This window comes from Sorex araneus, chromosome 10 (genome assembly GCF_027595985.1).
Source record: "Sorex araneus isolate mSorAra2 chromosome 10, mSorAra2.pri, whole genome shotgun sequence".
Taxonomy (NCBI): Eukaryota; Metazoa; Chordata; class Mammalia; order Eulipotyphla; family Soricidae; genus Sorex; species Sorex araneus.
In genome coordinates this window covers 47851462-47870087 of record NC_073311.1, presented here as the reverse complement: position 1 = coordinate 47870087, position 18626 = coordinate 47851462, and the positions used below count along the sequence as shown (strand labels likewise).

The window sequence follows — 18626 nt, the reverse complement described above, 5'->3', positions numbered from 1 at the left end:
AGAAAGGGGTTCCAGAGAGCTGCACCCCCCCCTTAAGTTATGCTAATTGGATGCACAGAGGGAGGAGAGATCTGCAGTTCCTGCCTGCGCCCCCCTCCCGCGCCCCCCAGCCAAGCCACCCTCTCCATGAGCCCAGAGCACCGGCCCAGGAAGGTGGAGCCTGTGGATCAGTGCAGGTTGGGGGGACCTGGCCGGGGCAGTGCTTAGCACCTTGCTGATGAACCGGGCTCCCGGTGGCCCTGTCTGCCCAGCGGAGGACTGCAAGGCTGGTGCTTCAAGGCAGAGATGTTCGTTAGTGCTGAGGAGCGGTGGGCGCTGCCCAGCAAGGCAGCAAGCACCCATGCTCAGCAGGGGGGCCCCCGAGGGCCCCCGGCTCCTGGGCTTCTGTCAGCGAGGAGAAGACAGCAGGAGGCAGTTCGCCGTGTGGACCAGGAGCCATCTAAGGGAATGTAGCCATTCGTTTTTGAAGAATATTTATTGACATGGGAAAATGCTCACAATGTTAAAGAAAGCAGGATACAAATCTGTAAATACAGTATGATCCCAATCTTGTAGTAAAATAAATTATATATGCATAGAAAAAATACAGGACAGAAACACACTAAAACATCGACAGTGATTATCTCAGGGGGTGGGATTTGGATGCATTAACTAGTACTGCATTTTTTCCAAACTTCCACAACAAACATATATTACTCTTAGAGTTGGGAGGAAAGGCCGTCGATACAGGTGGCGTGGGGCAGGCGGAGGCCGGTGTGGCAGGGAGGGAAGGTTTAGTGTTTGCGCCGTTTATCACGGAGATGACTCGTGTCCTGGCCGCCTCCCAGGACGGACCACTGAGGTGTGCCGGGCCCCCCCAAATCTTTTTGCCTCTTGCTCGAAAGCAGCAGCTCCGGTGCTCCATGTTGCGACGTGCCTGCTCGCCCCGCGCCAGGGCCCGGGAGGACTGGGGAGCCGGGGGGCTGTCAGTGTTTTCTCCTAATGCCCGCGGGAGCCTCTGAGCCACTGCCCTGGCCGGCGGCCTGGAGGCCTCGAGGCCCGTGTTTGACACCGGTACTGGCCACACGTTTTCCAGTCCTGCTTCCACTTCAGGTCACCCCTGAAAAGTTCTTCAAACCGGTTCTGCTGAAAGAATTATTGCTTAAAATGGCCTGAGAAGTACCATTCTCCCAGCCTCGCTGTCCCAGGGCGGGCCCTGTGGGGGGTGGGGGGGGCGGGGGGCTCCCAGAAAGGGCCTTTAGGACGAGATGTGCTGCGGTGACAGGAGACGAGAGACGCGGACAGCGGCACGGTGAGGGCGCGCTCGTCTTTCCCCCACCAGCTCTCCCGGTGCAGGGAAAGCTCGGTGGCCCCCTCGACCCGACAGAGCTCAGCGGACACAGAAGCACACGGACACGGACGCGGCCGGGACACTCAGGCCTCAGGCGGGGGAAGGCGGGCGCTTCACGCAACAAGTCTCCACCAAGGAAACTGACACTCATGCCAAAGTGATCTGACTGTAGAAATTATAAAAATACTTAAAAAATGCATTTGTAGAATGAAGTAACAAAAATACTTCTTTGATTTTTTTTTTCTAAACTTTTTCACTTAAATCTAAAATCCCGAATTACCAGACTTCATTCTGTTCAAACAGGGGCGCCCACAGCCCCGACGCCGGGTCTCGGAACAGAGAATCCCGGACGATGCGGGGCCCTTCCTCTCCTTTGGTAGAGAATTCTGGATTTAGTTTCTGTTTGGGAAGCCAGGAAGGGGTCATTATGAGGACGTCACCTCTGGGCCACCTGTGGTGGGCAGTCCTGGGCTTGCGGGGCTGTGCTCCTGTTTCTGTCCAGCCGTGCTGGCGGGCCTGCCTATCTCGCTCTCTCTTCAGGGCCACTGTTTGGGGGTGGGCGGGGGTGGGGAGTTAGGTACTAAACGTTAGAAATGTATGCAAATTTAGGTAAAAAGGCAAAAAGTGAGATTCTTGAGGATCTCGCCTATAGTAAGTTGCAAGATATTTAGATATCTCTTTTGGCGGCTAAAAGGCCTCTTAAAAATTCTATTCCTGATTTTTTTTTTTTTTTTGCCAGAAGTGACTTCTGGATAAATAGCTTCTCTCTAATTTCCATGTATTTTTCCCTATCTTTAAAAAGGTTTATTATAAGTGAGAATAATGGATGTTAAAGCACTTTTAAAAAGCATAAATTATGAGACAGTATTGTTTACCTCATATGTCTATAAAGAAGCACACACAGATGGCTAAATTGAATCAACCCCAATGTTTTATTTAAAGTTTTAAAAGGCAGTGGTTAAGCACATTATCTATGTGGGTATATGCACGCACCTGTGTATATGCATGCATATACCCACATACATATATGGATATAAAAGGAAACCAACCCCTTTCAACTTTAGCCACTGATGAACTAGGTCCTCTGTCTATTGCATGATTCAATTTCTACTTCTTCATATGACCAATTCTAGGAGTAAAACTAAACAGCTTTAATCAATTTAACAGTAACTACGTGTTTTTTTTTAAATAAATAAAGTTACTGTTAAACTGATCACATATGGTAGGAGGGTAGAACACACACAAGCACACACAGTCCCCAGCTGACACATGACGCATGATGACCTCCATGGCCAGAGCGGGTGGCTGGCTCTCCGCACCTGGCAGAGGCCACCGACAAGCTCCCGTCCCGGAGGGCTGCAGGGCCTCAGAATGCATGTTCCCCGGGCCACAGGCAGATGGGGCTCAGTTCCACGGTACTAGTGTTCAGGTGAGAGGGGAATAAATAGGCATCTATAGCTGCCTCAGAACCAAACCGTCATGTATGACTCTTCACGGGGAGAAATGTATTCTGAAGTTCTAGGAAGTGACGAACTAACCTCTTAGGTGTGATGAGTCTGCAAGTCTGGGGCTGCGTGTGTGTGTGTGTGTGTGTGTGTGTTGTGTGTGTGTATTTTTACAAAACCGAAGTGAGACTAGGGCGGGACTATGGAGCAGCTGCTTGGCTTCCGTTCCGTCAGTCCTGATCTAACACCGCGCTTGCCTCAGCCCTTGGCGACTCCCTTTGCGTCTCCCAAGCCTCCGTCTGTCTGTCTGGCAGAGCTGTGAGGGGCAGCTCTGGCCAGCGAGGACGGACAGGGAGGAGTCTTCTGTAGAGTCGGAGCGAACAGATGGCTAGACCGAGCCAAGGCTGCTGCGCGGAAAGTCCTCGGGCTCCATCCCGCGGGACGGAATGGTCTCTCCCCCCGGCGACTCGCCTCTGCAACTCTAACTGCAGCTCTGCACGAATGCCTCAGAATCGCAAAAACACAGGATCACCTCGTAAATACGCTGGATTCTCAACGAGTAAACCAGTTAATGTGTTTCTAGCCAAAGCAAGGGCATAAATGTTGTAGAGAAAAGATTCCCCTGGAGCTACAGAGAAAAGATGCTGATAAAAGCAGTATCGAGAGTTGAGCAGGTGACGCTTCAGTCCGTGTCGGAGCTGGTCTCTTCGATGACAGAGTACTGACTGAGTGCTTCCTCCAGAGGCGTTATTGTCCCGTCAGGCTTTAGTCCCATTGGCTTAAGCAACTCCTCCCTAGAAAGAGATAAAAGAGAGAGAGAGAAAAGTATTCACCAGCATCACAGACATACCCGGCCTCCACCCACAGCCTTTTAAAAGGAAAGTCTTTAAAAACCGAAGTGTTTTCCCTCAAGCCCTCTCTGTGTTTAAAATGGGAAAGATGAAAGGCACACGGAAAGAAAAAGAGGAGATAAAAGACTTCATTCACGCAGGCCAAACCTCCTAAGCCAATTAAAAGTATGAAAAGTCAAGGTCTAAATGGGCTCAGGCCAAGGAGCAGGTCTCTCCTGCCTGTCGTGATTAAACCCCACTACGTTTATGGATTAGTTTTGTTTCCAAACATAAAGGTGGAGCTGCCAACATTTCACCTGTCCCCCCGGGCTAGGCCCCGCCAAACCCAGGACCTGGTGAGATCTGCCTGCGCATATCAACACCCCAGCCTGTCAGACTGGACTCTCCCCCTCTGATGTCCAGCTGTACAGAAGGGTTTACGGATGCATTTCAAGCTGGTTGGCTTCTCCAACCACCCTCCCGCTTCTCTCCTTCTCTTGCTCTTTCCTCTTTAAAAGGAAAGAAAACCACTACTATTGCTTTTGTTTGTGGCAGTTTAATTACGGGACTGACAGCCATTTTAATCTCTTCAAAGCTCCCCACTGCCTCTTCCAGCTAATCCAATTATATCTACTCCACAAGTTACAGCCTCATCTAAAGATGATTAATTATTGATTAAGCCAATCAAAAAGCCTTAGGAAAGATTTAATCTTTTCATAGGTTCTTATTTATTACATGGAGATTATGGCAAACGTACCGGTTGAGCTGCTGCTCCAATCCTCCCTCCACCCCCAAAGTGCACTGGCAGAGGGGCTCCGAGAGCGGCTTCACACTCACTGGCCCCCAAATGGGCAGCACTCCCCGAAAACGGACCAAGAACCCTGGCGAGTGGGGTTCATGGCGCTGGTAACGGCAAACCACCTCTCTGCCCGCACAAAGAAACGGTCCCTCCTGGGCAGGGCCCACTCAGAGCAGCTGCTGGGTCAGAGGTGCCGGGGAACACCCTGGGGGGGGGGGGGCGTAGAAGAGCTGGGGGTGGGGGGCGCGAGGTCAGGCAAACGGGAGCCCAGTCAAGGACCAGAAGATTTTTTTCTGAGAGTCCAAAATACCTCTTGGAGTAACGTGGCCGGCTGACGGGCTTAGCTAAGGCTCCAGCATGTTATTAAGTAGAAAATTTGTTTCCCGATCCAAGAAACGGGGCTCCAGTGAGAGAACGTAAAGGGGAAGGGGCCTTAGAGATCACTCAGTCCCGCCCCCCACCTAGTTAAGGAGATGGAGGGGCGCACAAAGGTCACATCCTCGCGGCAGAGCTGGGCCTGGACAGAGGTCCTGAGTGCCAGCCCATGCCCTCTGCGGCACACTCTGCCCTGGCTGCGACTGTGCCTGTAACTGAGGCCAGGGGAGGTCGAGGCACAGCTGCTGCCCTCGGGGGAGACAAGCATAACACAGACTGTACTGGGGCACGTTATACGGGGGTGCTCCTGAGACGAGCACGGACACAACTGTTAGGGGGCGGAGGGCAGCACCAAGTGAGATGGCCGGCGCCAGGCAAAGAAGCCAAGGACGGGGCTTGGGCGGTCCCTCTGCTTGGGTCACCAGGCCCCCCTTCCGAGTCTGTTTCTCTTTTCTTGCCGTGCTCTGTGAGGCTGTGACAGGCTTTGCAGGGGCAGTGAGGAGGGGCAAAGACGGAGTGGCAGGAAGGCGGGCTGCAAGTGTGTTGGGTGGTCTGCTGTCTTCCACGCCAAGTAAGGAGCTTGGGTCTCACCCCGCGAGGATCCCACTCAGGCCAGTGGCTCTTGTGGCTGTGTGGGAGACGCACTGGAGCAAGGGGACAAGGGCCTGGACAAGTTCCTGTAATGTCACAGCAGCACAGTGAGAGGAGCTAGAGAGCCGGACCAGGCTGTGGCAGACAAGGCAACACTTCAGAGCCATCTGTGACCCACAGGAAGGGAAGGGGGGTGGGGGCCTCGCCTCTATCAGGGCCAGAGGCTGGCCTGACCCGACAACCTGGCTGTTCAGTGGAGGGCAAGGGACAAGGTTTCCACCAAAGTTCTCTCCACACACTACAGTTTCCTAGATCAGCTGCTGATGCAAAAAGACACTGTTTACTCACAGCCGGTGCAAAAGGAGGAGAGGGCAGCCCGCTGGGAATCCAACAAAAGGGCGGAGGAAGGCCAGAGACAGGCAGTGGGGCTATTCCACCGAGACAGGGATGAATCTCTGGCTGGCTGTAGACCTCACTGACTCTACCGCACTTGCTCTTAATGGTGATACTGGGGCTATCTACCAAAGGTAAAGGAAGCTACCAGTTTCTCACCCAAAGCCAAAACTGTTTCAAAGCCAAATCTACTGCATTCACCCCTACTTCCTAGCTTGATTTTACAGTGGAATGCTGGAAATGTAATAAGCAGGTAACAAAAGTTTATGGCAAGGTATGGGAGGAATTCATTTTTGGAATAAAAGAACCACTTATTTTATTTGGGGAGGCTGCGGGGGCTTCACCCAGCAGTGTCCAGGGGCTACTCTGGCCCAGTACTCAGGGGTCACTCTGGCATATGTCATGTGACAGAACTCTGGTAGATGTCCCTGCTCCCCTACCCCCCAGCATATGCTGCACTGGGGACTGAACCTGAGTCAGCCGCATGTAGGGCATGTACCAGGTGTGGCCCCAAACGGTACAAGAAAAAAATCTACAAAGGGGCAGTGGGCAGTGTCCAGGACTTTATATTTCGTACTGTCTTGTCAAGCTTTCCCTTTTGTCTTTTGCAATGCCCCGTGTTAATGCGGAGCCCACGCTGGTGGGGTGAATTCTGCTCTCCGCCCCCTGGCTTCAGGGAAAGCATGGCCTTCCTGACACTCCTGGAGCAAAAGTGTAAGTGCTGACTGGTCACACAGCACGGAACTGTGCAAATGAATTAAGGCAGCAGTGTGATACAGGGAAACAACCGGAGCCAGGAAGTCCGTGTGAGCTCCTGGCTTTCAACTTACCAGCTCTGTGATCTGGGGCAAGCCTGAGTCTGTTTCCCCGTCTGTGAAACAGGGACAGTGATAATACTAGCTCTGCCTACTGAATGATGAAGCAAGGAATGCGAGTATCCGTGAAATCGTTATGTGAGTTACAGAGTTCTGAATACTGTTACTGTGGTACAGTGAAAGGTGCTATGTATAGATTTCGGGAGGCAGGCCTGTTATCTAATCCTAGATCTCAGCTATTCGCTAGCAGGAAGGCCTTGAATGTTCCAGATTTCAATTTCCTTTCCTGTGGAATTGAGACAGGAACACCCACCTCCCTCTGCTGTCATCATACACATAAAGTACAAAGGCTAGAATGTAGCTGAACCCACAAGATGCATTTCCTGGCCCTATGTGCTTGAAGAAGGCTTTCCCAGGCTTATTAGGGCACTCAGGGAAGAGGTGGGGCACGGGTATGCAAGAAGCAAGGAAAGACACGATCCCTGTCCTCAAGAAGCATCTGGTCAGTTCAAAAGACAAACACACACACATATTGAACAATATTAAACGAATCACAGAACAGGTCAACAAGCTTGAGGTGATTAACAGGCAGGAGCCCTGCTTCCCCTCGCCTGGCAGTTTAGCTGTACTCTCTCTTTGTACTTAAAATCGCTTTAAAAAACATTTTCCTGACCTGCTTGGGAGCAGAAGGAGCAAAGATCATTTAGTGAGGTGATCATTTCACTGGGCACTCCAGGCCGCTCAACACCCCTGCTTCAACAGTTCTAAACTTCCACGCTGTGATAAACGACCGACCCTCAGATCCAAAATGAAATCTTTGAGACAGAGACTCACTTCTACAAGGTCTGGGAAGTGACCTGGTTACATTGGACGGTTCCATATACTTATTAAGCTCTGTTTGTTGTACCTAAGTCAGCACGATGTGGAAACAGAACGGGAAGCTGCAATGAAGACCACAGCGCTGTCACCCTGAAGTTCAGACGGCCTGTGTACATGTCACCCGGGCATGCTGTTCACAGGCTCCTTGCAGGAAACGGATGCAGTGCCAGGTTGCAGTTGCAATGATGGACATGGGTTCACAAGGAGAAAGGACTTTCGGAAGCAGAAGAATTAGTCAGGCAAAAGCACAGAAGCAAGAGTTAGTTGTGTGCAGACTGGCAAGCAAGCTGGCTTGACTGAGGTAAAGGAAAAAGAAAGCTCAAGACAGATACAAGGCTGGAGAGAGAATTTGAATGGAGACTTTAAATCTGACAAATGTGGATTTGGTCACAGAGGCATTTTGTCTTCTGTTCCAAGAATCCCACATTAAAAAGTATTTATCAAAAATAACCCTGTATGGTTTGAAAACTATGATAATTTGCTCTGATACTTAAAAAAAGACTCTGCTTCTCTTAAGCTTCTGTATCCCTCTGTACCTAGCACAGAGCCTTGCAGACAGCTGACTCCTCAATGAGTGTTTGTGAATGGAGATAGTTACAGATGAAGTCATCTCACACAGAGAAAGTTATGGCATGATGTTTTATGGGAACAATAATAAATAAACAATGACAAGAAAGAAAACTAGCTCTTTGGGTTAAAGTTTCGCTTTCATCATCAAGATTTACAGAGTTGGAAAAGATACTATTAGTGTTCTCTAGGAAATGCTGCATAATGCTTTCCAGAAATTTTTCATCCTCAGACTGAGACTTGAGGGCAGAGTCTATGTCTTACCTGGCCGCAATCTGTGGTTTCTAATTTAGGATGAGGCACATTACAGGTGCCTGACAAATGCTTTCAGTGAGAATACAGTACATGGGTCATAGCGTACACGGGGAATGGTAAAAGACCATTTATCAGGACTCATTCTCATATTAATTTCCTGATGAATCAATGTCATCAGACATTGACGGTCCAGCAGAAATCATGTCCCTTTTGTAGCGCACATCTTAGAATTCTCAACTTCTGAGCTTCTGCTATTTAGGATATCAGGATGTCCAGATTCTAGTCTTGGATCTCCCGTTCTCTGGGTACTTTTGGGCATGTCATTTCCTTCTCTAGGCTTGAATCTCTCCATTTGTAAAATGAAGGCATTGGACAAAATGAGCCCCAAGTTTCTTTTTTTAAGAATCTAAAATTAAAAGCTGCCACAATTAAAACACTCTAATTCAACACTGTTTAACCTTTGCCTCTAATCAAGATAATTGTCTTTTTTGTCTTGTTTCCCAAGCCACAGCCTGGAGTAAGTGCTCAGGACTTACTCCTCGCTCTGGGCTCCTTGGTGATTTCTGGCAAGGTTCAGAGGGCCATATGGGTGTCAGGGATGAAGCTGGCTCAGCTCTGTGCCAGGCAAGCACCTACTCATGGTCCAGCCTCTAATCAAGACATTCTAAGCCTAACAGTCAAACAGTATCCCACCTGTCACTGACAAACCTAAGAGCACAAATCATTTCCGCAAAACTACAGCAGATGATTAAAATGATTATAGAAGTAAATCACAGCAGTGACAAAGTTTACAAGGAAGGCTCTAAATTCAATCATAGCCCTCAACAGAATAGGTCATTTCATGAAGAGTTACTACTGGTCCTAAATTATGAAGGTCCCAATCGGAAAAGTATGTCTAGGTGTCAGATATATAAACATGGTAAAACGGCTACTATATATTTAAATGTGCATCAGGATTATATTCATATAGCAACAACTCCTTCATACTTACCTTCAATGCTATACACAGGCCTTAACACAAGTTAAGACTGCCCTTGTTATCATCAAAAAGTACAGTGATGTCTACTGGATAAAGAGCCCATTCTAGGCAGTGTGACAGTATCATGGCGGGCTTCTCATCTGATCAGGCATCTGGCCAGGGAAGAGATAAGCCTCCAAGAATGTTCAACTGGAACGAAACATCATTTAGAAATTTGATCTTACTAAACGATAAGGAACCATAATCGATAAGGGCTTGGCCAGGCACGAGGACACAGATAAAGCACGTCCAAGAAAGGAAACCCTATTTTAGCCCAGCCTAACCCTTGGGACGGCTGAAGGAAACAAACAACAACAAAATACCTTTAGGATTTCGGGGGTGGGAGAGTATGGGACTTATACCATATTTAAAATGTTCTAGTCTGTTTCCTTTTCCAGAGAAAATATTTTAACATTTTCCTCAATCACCAATTCCCTGTAAGTATTAAATTCTGGGATGCCTGGGCTTGTTCAGCTTCTCAAAACCTTAGAGGTGGTTCTACTTTTTAGAGCTTCTGATTTCTACATAACTCTTTGCCCAGAAAATTACAAGGCAATTTTGGGGTCCAGATACTAACATACCCAATTGCACATCACAGAATAGGCCAGATGCATATGTGTATCAAACACCTTACTTGACCTGAAAGCAAGAGAATACTCTTGCCCACAGCACATGTTTTTGTGCAATACAAACAAAGCATTCAATTCAAGTGTACTTGTTAAAAACCAGGACATAATTAAGCAGTTGGTAAAATGCATTCTTGCTTCCCACTTGCAGATCTCCCAAGAGTCCCTTCGAATTTACCTATACGAGTTTCAGCTTCCCGCTTGCCACTTAGCTTGATAACGACTCAAAAATCATTCCCTTGTTTTCAAGGGCTCTTCTTTCTTGTCTGCTCTGTGTACTACAGGGCAGTATTGACACATGGAATTAATGACAGGGTCTGTAATGAAACAACAGTCATGCAAACACCAGTCTGCTCTTTTGATAAAACAGCATGTTAGAGACCTATTCACCTCCCTCTAATTGAGCACTGCATAATAGTTCCGATCCTTTTATGTAACATATTTTGTTCTATGATTAGAAAGGAAAAGGGGGGGAGGGCTTTGAGGCACCGCTTCCTTCAATCACCCCCTGATTAATTCTCTGTTTTTAATGAGGGTAGCTGCTATTTAGGCAGGTTGTGCTACTTGTTTTGTTGATTTCTGTACAATGTATAAGAAAACCCAAGATGGGATAATTGGAACCATTTCTTTGAACAGGGATTCCTGCTCTTAATATATGGTTGGCTTGGGAAGAAAAAGAACCCTGACATTTTAAATTAGTCATTTCATATCTAACTCCTTTTTACATTTAAAGTATAGGTGAAATTAATATATAAAGCATTTTAATTAACAGAGCGCTTCCAAAAATGCCTCCTAGAAATGGCATCTGTATTGCTCAAAGCAGCTCTGTAATCTCTGCTTCTCATGCCAAGCCTGAGAGGGCATCAGTATACAGTATACTGTTCACAATTCACAAAAGTGAAGTGGATTTCCTAATAATTGTGGTATTTTAAAGAAATTGTGTTTTAGTCACCGTAATTTATAATTCATAAAACTGTCAATAATGGGGTTTTATGCATTTATAAGTGGCTTTTTTTTTTCAGCTCATTTTTTCCTTTGGCACTGGCTAACATGTTCAGTTACATTCTGTAAAAAGAGTGGCTGGGAGCCCAATCTTTCACTTTCGTTGTATTTTTCAACGGATGCCTTCCGAGGCCTGCCTGGGCCGGTGATCTCTCACTGAGTTGTTAACCCAGCAGAGAGAAGGAATACATTCATGGTATCTCCACAGCAAATTCTAGGTCTTCATTTTTCAACAACAATCCTGGGAACTTTCTGTCATTCTCACCATCAAACCCTGGGATAGGATCAAACTGGAATGGCAAAATAGGCAGGATGAAAAAAGAAAACAAGCCCAAGACAAATGATTTAGAATATGGTCCACACCATGCCCTTCCACTCTGGTAAAGACAGTTGGAAGTTGCTTGAACAGTTCCACAGAGCAGTCACGTTATCTCCCCTGGGCCCCTAGGACATTTCAAGAGGCCACAGGTGAAAAATCACATAAACGGGGGAAGTGGTCACAGCCTGAGTCTAAGGGGCCCACAGGAGGGAAATAAGGTCAGAAGGGGGCACAGTTGGAAAAAAAAATTGCAAAACACTGCCATAGAGAAATCTTAAAAGTTGACCTTTCTTAGTATAACTGAATATAAGAATGGTCAGAATGCCTATAGTCATTCTTTTCAAAACAATTACCAAACCCTGCATTAATATAGTACAGAATCACAGCAGTATTACTGGTTTCCTTCACATAAAGATTTTTTTGTACGTGTTTTGATACAGTATTAACTTTCTGGTACCTTGACTTGATATTTGAGAAGATTTCAACAATGAGAAAGCAGGAAGGCAGGTCCTGCAAACCTTAATTCTCTTTCTCAGGTAAATAGGCTTATGGCTACTTCTCATTGTGTTTATAATGTAGAATCTTGTTACAAATCACTGGACAGCTGGTGGCAACTGCAGTCTGAAGACTAAGTCCTGATCCTGACCCGGAGATGGACACTTGAGCTTTAGTTCCACATACTCCTATTGCTCCCTCAAACTCACAGGATTGTTTGAATGATCAGCGGTGATCAACATACATGGAAGCACTTTTTAAAGTCTTAATATAAACATTAGTTCCTCATTTTTATTCTAATTTCTGTTAGACCACATGCAAAGCTTCGAAAAAGCTAATATTCACTTCACATTAAATAGCCTTGTTAGAAAATACAGAGAAAGTGCTAGAATGACACTGCTTTAATCCCAAGTTAATGTGGGAAAAAATATCCTGAAAACTTCTCCAAAGAACTTTTCTATCATGTTGCTCAAATTAGCAAAATAAATATTAATAAGAGGTCAGCATGCCAACTGATACTATTGAAAAAGGTAGCAGAAATGTGACGTTCTTACATATTCTTTTCAATCCAAAAGACTTTACAGTTAGAAGAGGGTACCACGAGAACAAAGAGCTAGTGGTGTGTGTTCTTATTTGGTGTTTCTCCAGTAGAAAGAAGCCACCTCATCTAGTGCTTAAACCAAGAGCTTTAAAGCAGTTATTCCCACTACAGAGTTGAAGGATCCTGATGACTAAAAAGCAATCCAAAAGGTGGCAAGACACCCGACACAGGAGTTAGCTAGTGGAAGCCCTTATAACCGAAGATATGTTTTTAAAAATTATTCCCTGCCATCTTACAGGAACATAATGTGAATCCTTGTTCTCGTCACTGACCTTTCAAGTAACCTTACAATTTTTATTATTTTTATTGCTATTATTATTTTGGGCCTCCTAAGTGCTCAGGGGACTCTAAGACCATTCCTGGTAAAACTTGGTCCAGTTGTCCAGCCAGTTAGTCCAGTGCTCAAATCTGATGATGTTTAGGCATCAGGGTTCAAACTTGTGCTTCAAGAATGCCGGATACATGCTCTAGCCCTTTCAGCTATCTGCCTGACCCTTGTACAATGTATTTTAATTATGTAGTACAGCAGTACTGAGTATAATATGAGCTGCAAATGCAAGCAATACATGTAAGCCTAAATGTTCTCGTAGCCACACTGAACAAGAATACATAGTTAACATATTTTGTTTAATCATTATGTAAAAAACACATTTTTAACATAAAATCGGTATAGAGGATTTACAGTCTTTTTAAGTTGGTGAGTATAATTTACATTTATAGTATATCCTGATTCAGACTAGCCACATTTAAAATGCTCAACAGTCATATATAGCAAGTAGGAATCATGTTGGACACCAAATCCAAACAATTTCTTTTGTAAACAATTAAAGTCTTTATATTTCATACCTACAACAGATTCAACAATGCTTTAAAAATTAGGTCACATTTATAAAATGTAACTGAAAAGCAGTCACTTGGCTAACTCGTCATAGAGGTGTGTAATTAGTTACTTTTGCAGGTAGACTAAAGTACTTATTATAAAGAAAAATGACATCTTTATTATTTTTTATCATGAGGATAGGATGTCATAGATGTCATCTATCAGCTTTGGTAAATTTAAAAATAATCCCCGATGGTGACCGCCAGCTTATGAGGACCACTAATGAGAGGTACGAGCTTGCAGCAATGGGACACACAGCGGCTCTCGGGAGGGGGTGGTACCGGCCCCCGTTCTCTGCCGAGATGTGACTCCAGTGCCACAAGTGTGCAGCCTCTCTGCAGCTGCACGAGCATGATCCCAGAGGCCAGCTAAACTACTTTGGGTACCGGCAACTTCTTGCAGAAATGTCTCTAGACTATGAACTAAGCCGAGGCCCCAGGTCTGCCCAGGAGGGGAAAGGTTTTTCTCTCTCAACTTTTCCTTGCCGGGGGTGAAGGGTGTGGCGACTGCCAGCTTAAAAGGACCACTAATGAGAGGTACAAGCTTGCAATGATCCAATTTCTGCCACAAATTTCCCTGGACTTAGTAAAATACAGAAATCCATGCTGCCGCGCGACCTCGTATCTCTTCAGGTCTGATTCTAGGGGGGGAAACTCCAAACAATAATAGTGAGTTTTTTGTTGAAATACTGAATGTAACCAAAGTAAAGAGAAAGTGAAATTTATCAGTTACACAGGCGGGGTGGGAGGTATACTGGGGTTTTCTTTCGGTGGTGAAATATGCGCACTGATGAAGGGATGGTTGTTTGAGCATTGTAAAACTGAGACTTATGCCTGAAAGCTTTGTAATTTTCCACATGGTGACTCAATAAAAATTAAAAAAAAAAAGGAGTTATCAAAGTAAAAAAAAAATCCTCGAGTTTTAGGAAACTATTTCTATAATATTGCTTGCATTTCTTCAGAAAGTCATGTCCCAAATTATACATAATGGCTGGGGTGGAAAATTGGATAAGGAGAATGGGAAGGAATGGGTAAAGAAATACTATTTAAGTGTAAAACTTATATGGTATATTTTTATAGTAGAGCATATAAGCAAAAAAGCAATGTATCTTGAGTAAGGAGAGGGAGAAGAGTATAAAGAGAGGGAGAAGAGCAATTGGTCATAATTCCAATTAAGGAATCAAAAGGGTTAAGATTAGGAAAGTCCAAACACAACTGAAATGTGAAGTATTACTTCCCTAGGTTAGTTTAAGTGTCAATCAATCAATCACTTCTCCCCTTTTCTAGAAGGCTGCGGTACCATATAATGGTGTGCTGCGGTTAAGGCGGAGGCAACTGTATTAGCCACACCAAACTTGCTCAACCACACACGATCCCCGTTCTAATCTCCCACTGAAGTTGTAGGAGTTTATTACTTTTTTCAGTTCAGAAAAGAAAGCAGAGGTGGAGAGGCAGGAAAATTCCATCCTTCTTTCAACACTACTCTCAGATTAAGATATCAATCAAGCTTTCTCATAACTCAGACCTAAATACATCTGATAACTACTAGAAATTTTTTATATTCAAGAAACAATTTATCCTAATATTTAAGATAGATGATTGTGGGCCCAAGTATCTTACAGAATTCCTTTCCAGTCCTGAATTTTACAATATCTTGCTAAGAAAGGGAATTAGTAAAAATATAGTCTTAAGCTATAAAGCTTCTTTACTTGTTTTTATTTCTTTAATTTTTTAACTGAATCATCATGAGATACAGTTACAAGCTGTTCATGATTGGGTTTCAGTCATACAATGTTCCAATATACTGTATGAATATTCTACAGAATATTCTAAAGAATTCTAAAGAATATTTTAAAGACCAAAAAAACTGGCCTTAAAATTCTGGGATCAGCTGTCATCATTTCATCATCACGCAAGTGAAACTACAGTATCCAAGGCACCGTGCTAGCTAGACATGATGGGACGGACAGGGTTCAGGTTATTCTCAATTTGGAAATCCACTGCCAACCCCTTTATCTATATCTGCCACAAATACAAGCCTTAAACCTCCACAACCCCAGCAAAATTGCTTGGAAAACAAGTCAGCTGGCATCCCATGGTTAGAAAGTAAGCAATAATCTCTCCAGTGTCACTGGCAATCTAGCAAAGGGAAAGGTCTAAGGTTGAGAACTCCTTAAGGCAGTGCCTGTGTCCGGCATGGAAGTGGAACAGAAATTTAATTTTAGTTTGCTTTCAGGGGACGCTTGTAGTTTTGGTAGTAAATCACATCTACATTCTACACCAGGCTCAGTAATGGGATCTGGCATGACCAACCTTAGTCATCCCCGTGGTAAGTGCTTTGGCACGGGCCACTGTTGCTAACCACCATCTTGGTGCAGGTCCTTCACATCTGCTCTCCTGAGGATGGAAAAAAGGAAGTGTCTAGTGTCCATTCACTGGCCACATCACCTCCAACCCTATCCTGTACTCATACGCCTTTCAGGATAGGCCCAGGAGCAAATGATCTCAATTTTTGAAAAGGAGAGTTAGTCAGACAAAGCTACAGTACACTCCAGCGTAAATAAAGACTTGGGGAATGACAATCTCCCCAGGGAGACTGACGGGAGCTAACTAGCACAGTGTTGAGGAGGACGAGCAGGAAGTGTTCTGGTAAACACTGACTCAAGACTCAGACAGCGACACAGTGGACAAAGCAAAGGACTTCAGTTCTGGAAAATGAAATTCCTCGTTTTATTTCATTATAAAGCTACAAAGAGAATGTAAGTGACAATGTTTTATAAACTGTTAAAGGAAATAGATTATTGCCAGTCATTAGCTTGGAAATTTCTAAGCAATTTGTTGGGCCTTCCTTTCCTTAACATATAAATCTGATAATATGTTAATCAAATCATGGTAAGACAACCTGAACTCTTTAGAAGAATTAGATGCATATGTGAATACCAAACGTTTATCTTATTGGCAAAAGTAAACTTCCCTCTATCTGGAATGTTTATTTCACCACTTGCCTATTAAATACCTGTTAAACTTCAAGACTGAGCACCAATATTAACTTTCCTGTGAAACAGTCCTGATTTTTCTACTCAAAATGAACCGCTTTTCCTGGGGCACATAGGTTAACACAGATCTTATTTTGTTATTATTTTCTACACTGTATTCTAGACTAGATTACTCCTCCATTAAAATGTGAGTTTTCCTCCATTAAAGTGTCAACTTTCCAAAGGCAGAGACTGTCATGCTAACCTCTGAATCAGCACACAGTAGCTGCTTAATAGATGTTCCTGGAATTCTAGTTTTACTTTGGCTACATGGTATTTTTTAAGCTCAAAATACAAAAACAAAACAAAACAAAACAAAACTGAACAAACAATAGGGAAAGAGAGAATAAACTTCAGACAAACACGTATGATGCATAAAGAATGGCTTCATTCTTTGCATTCCTGCTTTGGAAGGCCTCCTGCTGCTCTCTGCTCAGTTTTATCACTTGCGGTTGTTAGTGAGAGGAAATGTTAGAAAGCGTACAAAGGCAGACAGCGTAAAAACCCCACCACACACCATGCAAAAAGGTATGATGTTTGTAACTACTCTCAAGGTTGCCTTTTGCTTCAGCTTCTGTGGCAAAATTGGTACCATCAAAGCGAACACAAGAGATTAGCCAGATTTTATACATGAATAATCGATTTCTCTTTCCAGACTGAGTTGGGCACGTGCTGGGTGCTTCTGTTGAGTATGTACCTTCTGTAAGGCGGAATTTAAACTGATGGGATGTTTGACTATTTTAAAGTTGACTTTAGTACATTTGGTTTTTGGCAGTTTTGTAGAGAATATGTGAATTCTCCTCAGATGAACGAGAATGAGTCATTAACACCTTCGCTTTATGTGCTGTTAGAGGGATGCCTTAAGATATGATCTTGTCTCTCCATAAGTGAAACACCTGGGTAATACTGCATTATCCCACTTTCTTAGCTTGGAGTTTATCCAGCCAGGATATATAAGCCAGTTGAACAGTACCCGTGTTAACCTTTAAGAACTCATCTGACTGGTAAGAAAATAAAATCTCTGCAGCTCTGCTGATTTATGTCCCTGCACGTTAAGGCTCCACTAAGATCCTCATTTATATTCCAGCTTCCACCACAGGACTCAGGGCTTACCCTAAGGGTGCTCTACCAGTGTCTTCTCCTTGTAAATCCCTTTAGGGAAGAAAAGGGCCTGTTCTATACAAAGGTGTGAAGAAAGTCATTTGCTAACAGCTAATGATTCCTGCAGACTGGGGGAATAGGAAGTTAGCGGTAAATTCTAATCTTTCTGGGAAAGAATGAAAGGACTAGTTGAAAAATCATGAAGTTCTAGTCAAACTATTTTTATAGATGATGAAGTAACTTCTACCACATTCTCATACATTCTCCGCATCACTGAAAAAGAGCTCAGACTCTGCATCCAAGTGCTCACACTAGCCCCACTCCACACGTCAACCTCATTTGGGACATTTTAAGCTAAGCTGTCTGCCATGTTCTTAGCTTCTGCTTTAATACACTTTTCCTTTTACTCGTTACTTTTGTGGCTTTCCTGTTCCAGTTGCTAACTCTCTTGAGGAGGGCTACTTGTCTTTACATAGTTGTTGTGGAAAAGATGATGACCAGAAGAAATTCACCTTTGTGTGGAAGAAGTCGTGCACCGCACAGAAGCACTCACTTAAGATACCCAAGAGAGACAGTGCCTCAGTGTATGATCCAGAAAACAGAGCGATTCAGCCAAGTGTGAAAGGAATTAGTATTTTCTAATCACCCTTCCAAAGTGACTAGATGCTGATATTTAGACTGCATTTAATTATTTAAAAAAAACTGGCTATTTTTCCAGGGGAGGGGTGTGAAGCAAGAAAGGGAAACCGTTCTTAGAACCCCTAATTAGCACAACTGCTTGTGTTCAGAGCCTATCATTTGCGCGATTCTTTACTTGATCCTGATGGGTTCGTTACGTTTTGGAGTTCTTGGTTCTCAGCAGCAACCCAAAGAGATAGAATGGCAAAGTTGCACACCAAAAATGAAAGAAATAAAAAGCATCATGATTTGGAATGAAAAACCCCCAAAACAAACTAAAACAAAAAGTACGAGAAGCAGCAAAACCACTGAGCCTAACTCGGCATCTTTTTGAAGACAGGGAGGTTAGTGGGTTAGGTGTCACCGTGATCTAGCAGTCACTAGCCTAGTTGAGAGTGGCAGTGTCTAAGGATGCACATCCAGAAGCGGCACGTGGAGAAAAACCCTGGTAGCAAAGAGAGAACTACTGCTGCGTGGGACGCCCTGTTCCACTCAGCGTGGGGCTCTAGAGCTGCTGTTCTCTGGTACCTCTCCATGAGAGAGACAAAGAAATAGAACATTTTTAGAAACCAAGCAAAAAATGGATGGGAATA

The 18626-nt window shown here is 44.5% G+C and overlaps 1 protein-coding gene across 5 annotated transcripts in view; it reads right to left on the bottom strand.

The window, feature by feature from the left end:
• Positions 1–456: 456 nt before the first annotated feature.
• Positions 457–18626, bottom strand: part of RIC8B (RIC8 guanine nucleotide exchange factor B) — a 126340-nt gene continuing 108170 nt past the window's right edge. For 2 of the 5 annotated variants that reach the window (XM_055118643.1, XM_004619677.2), the window contains one exon: positions 457–3569. In XM_055118643.1, the coding sequence (XP_054974618.1) occupies positions 3458–3569 (112 nt within the window). In that variant the 3' untranslated portion in view covers positions 457–3457. Of the gene's footprint in view, positions 3570–10111; positions 10241–15532; positions 15617–18626 lie in introns of those variants that run through there. The other 3 variants (XR_008626971.1, XM_055118644.1, XM_055118645.1) reach the window with 3 other exon arrangements.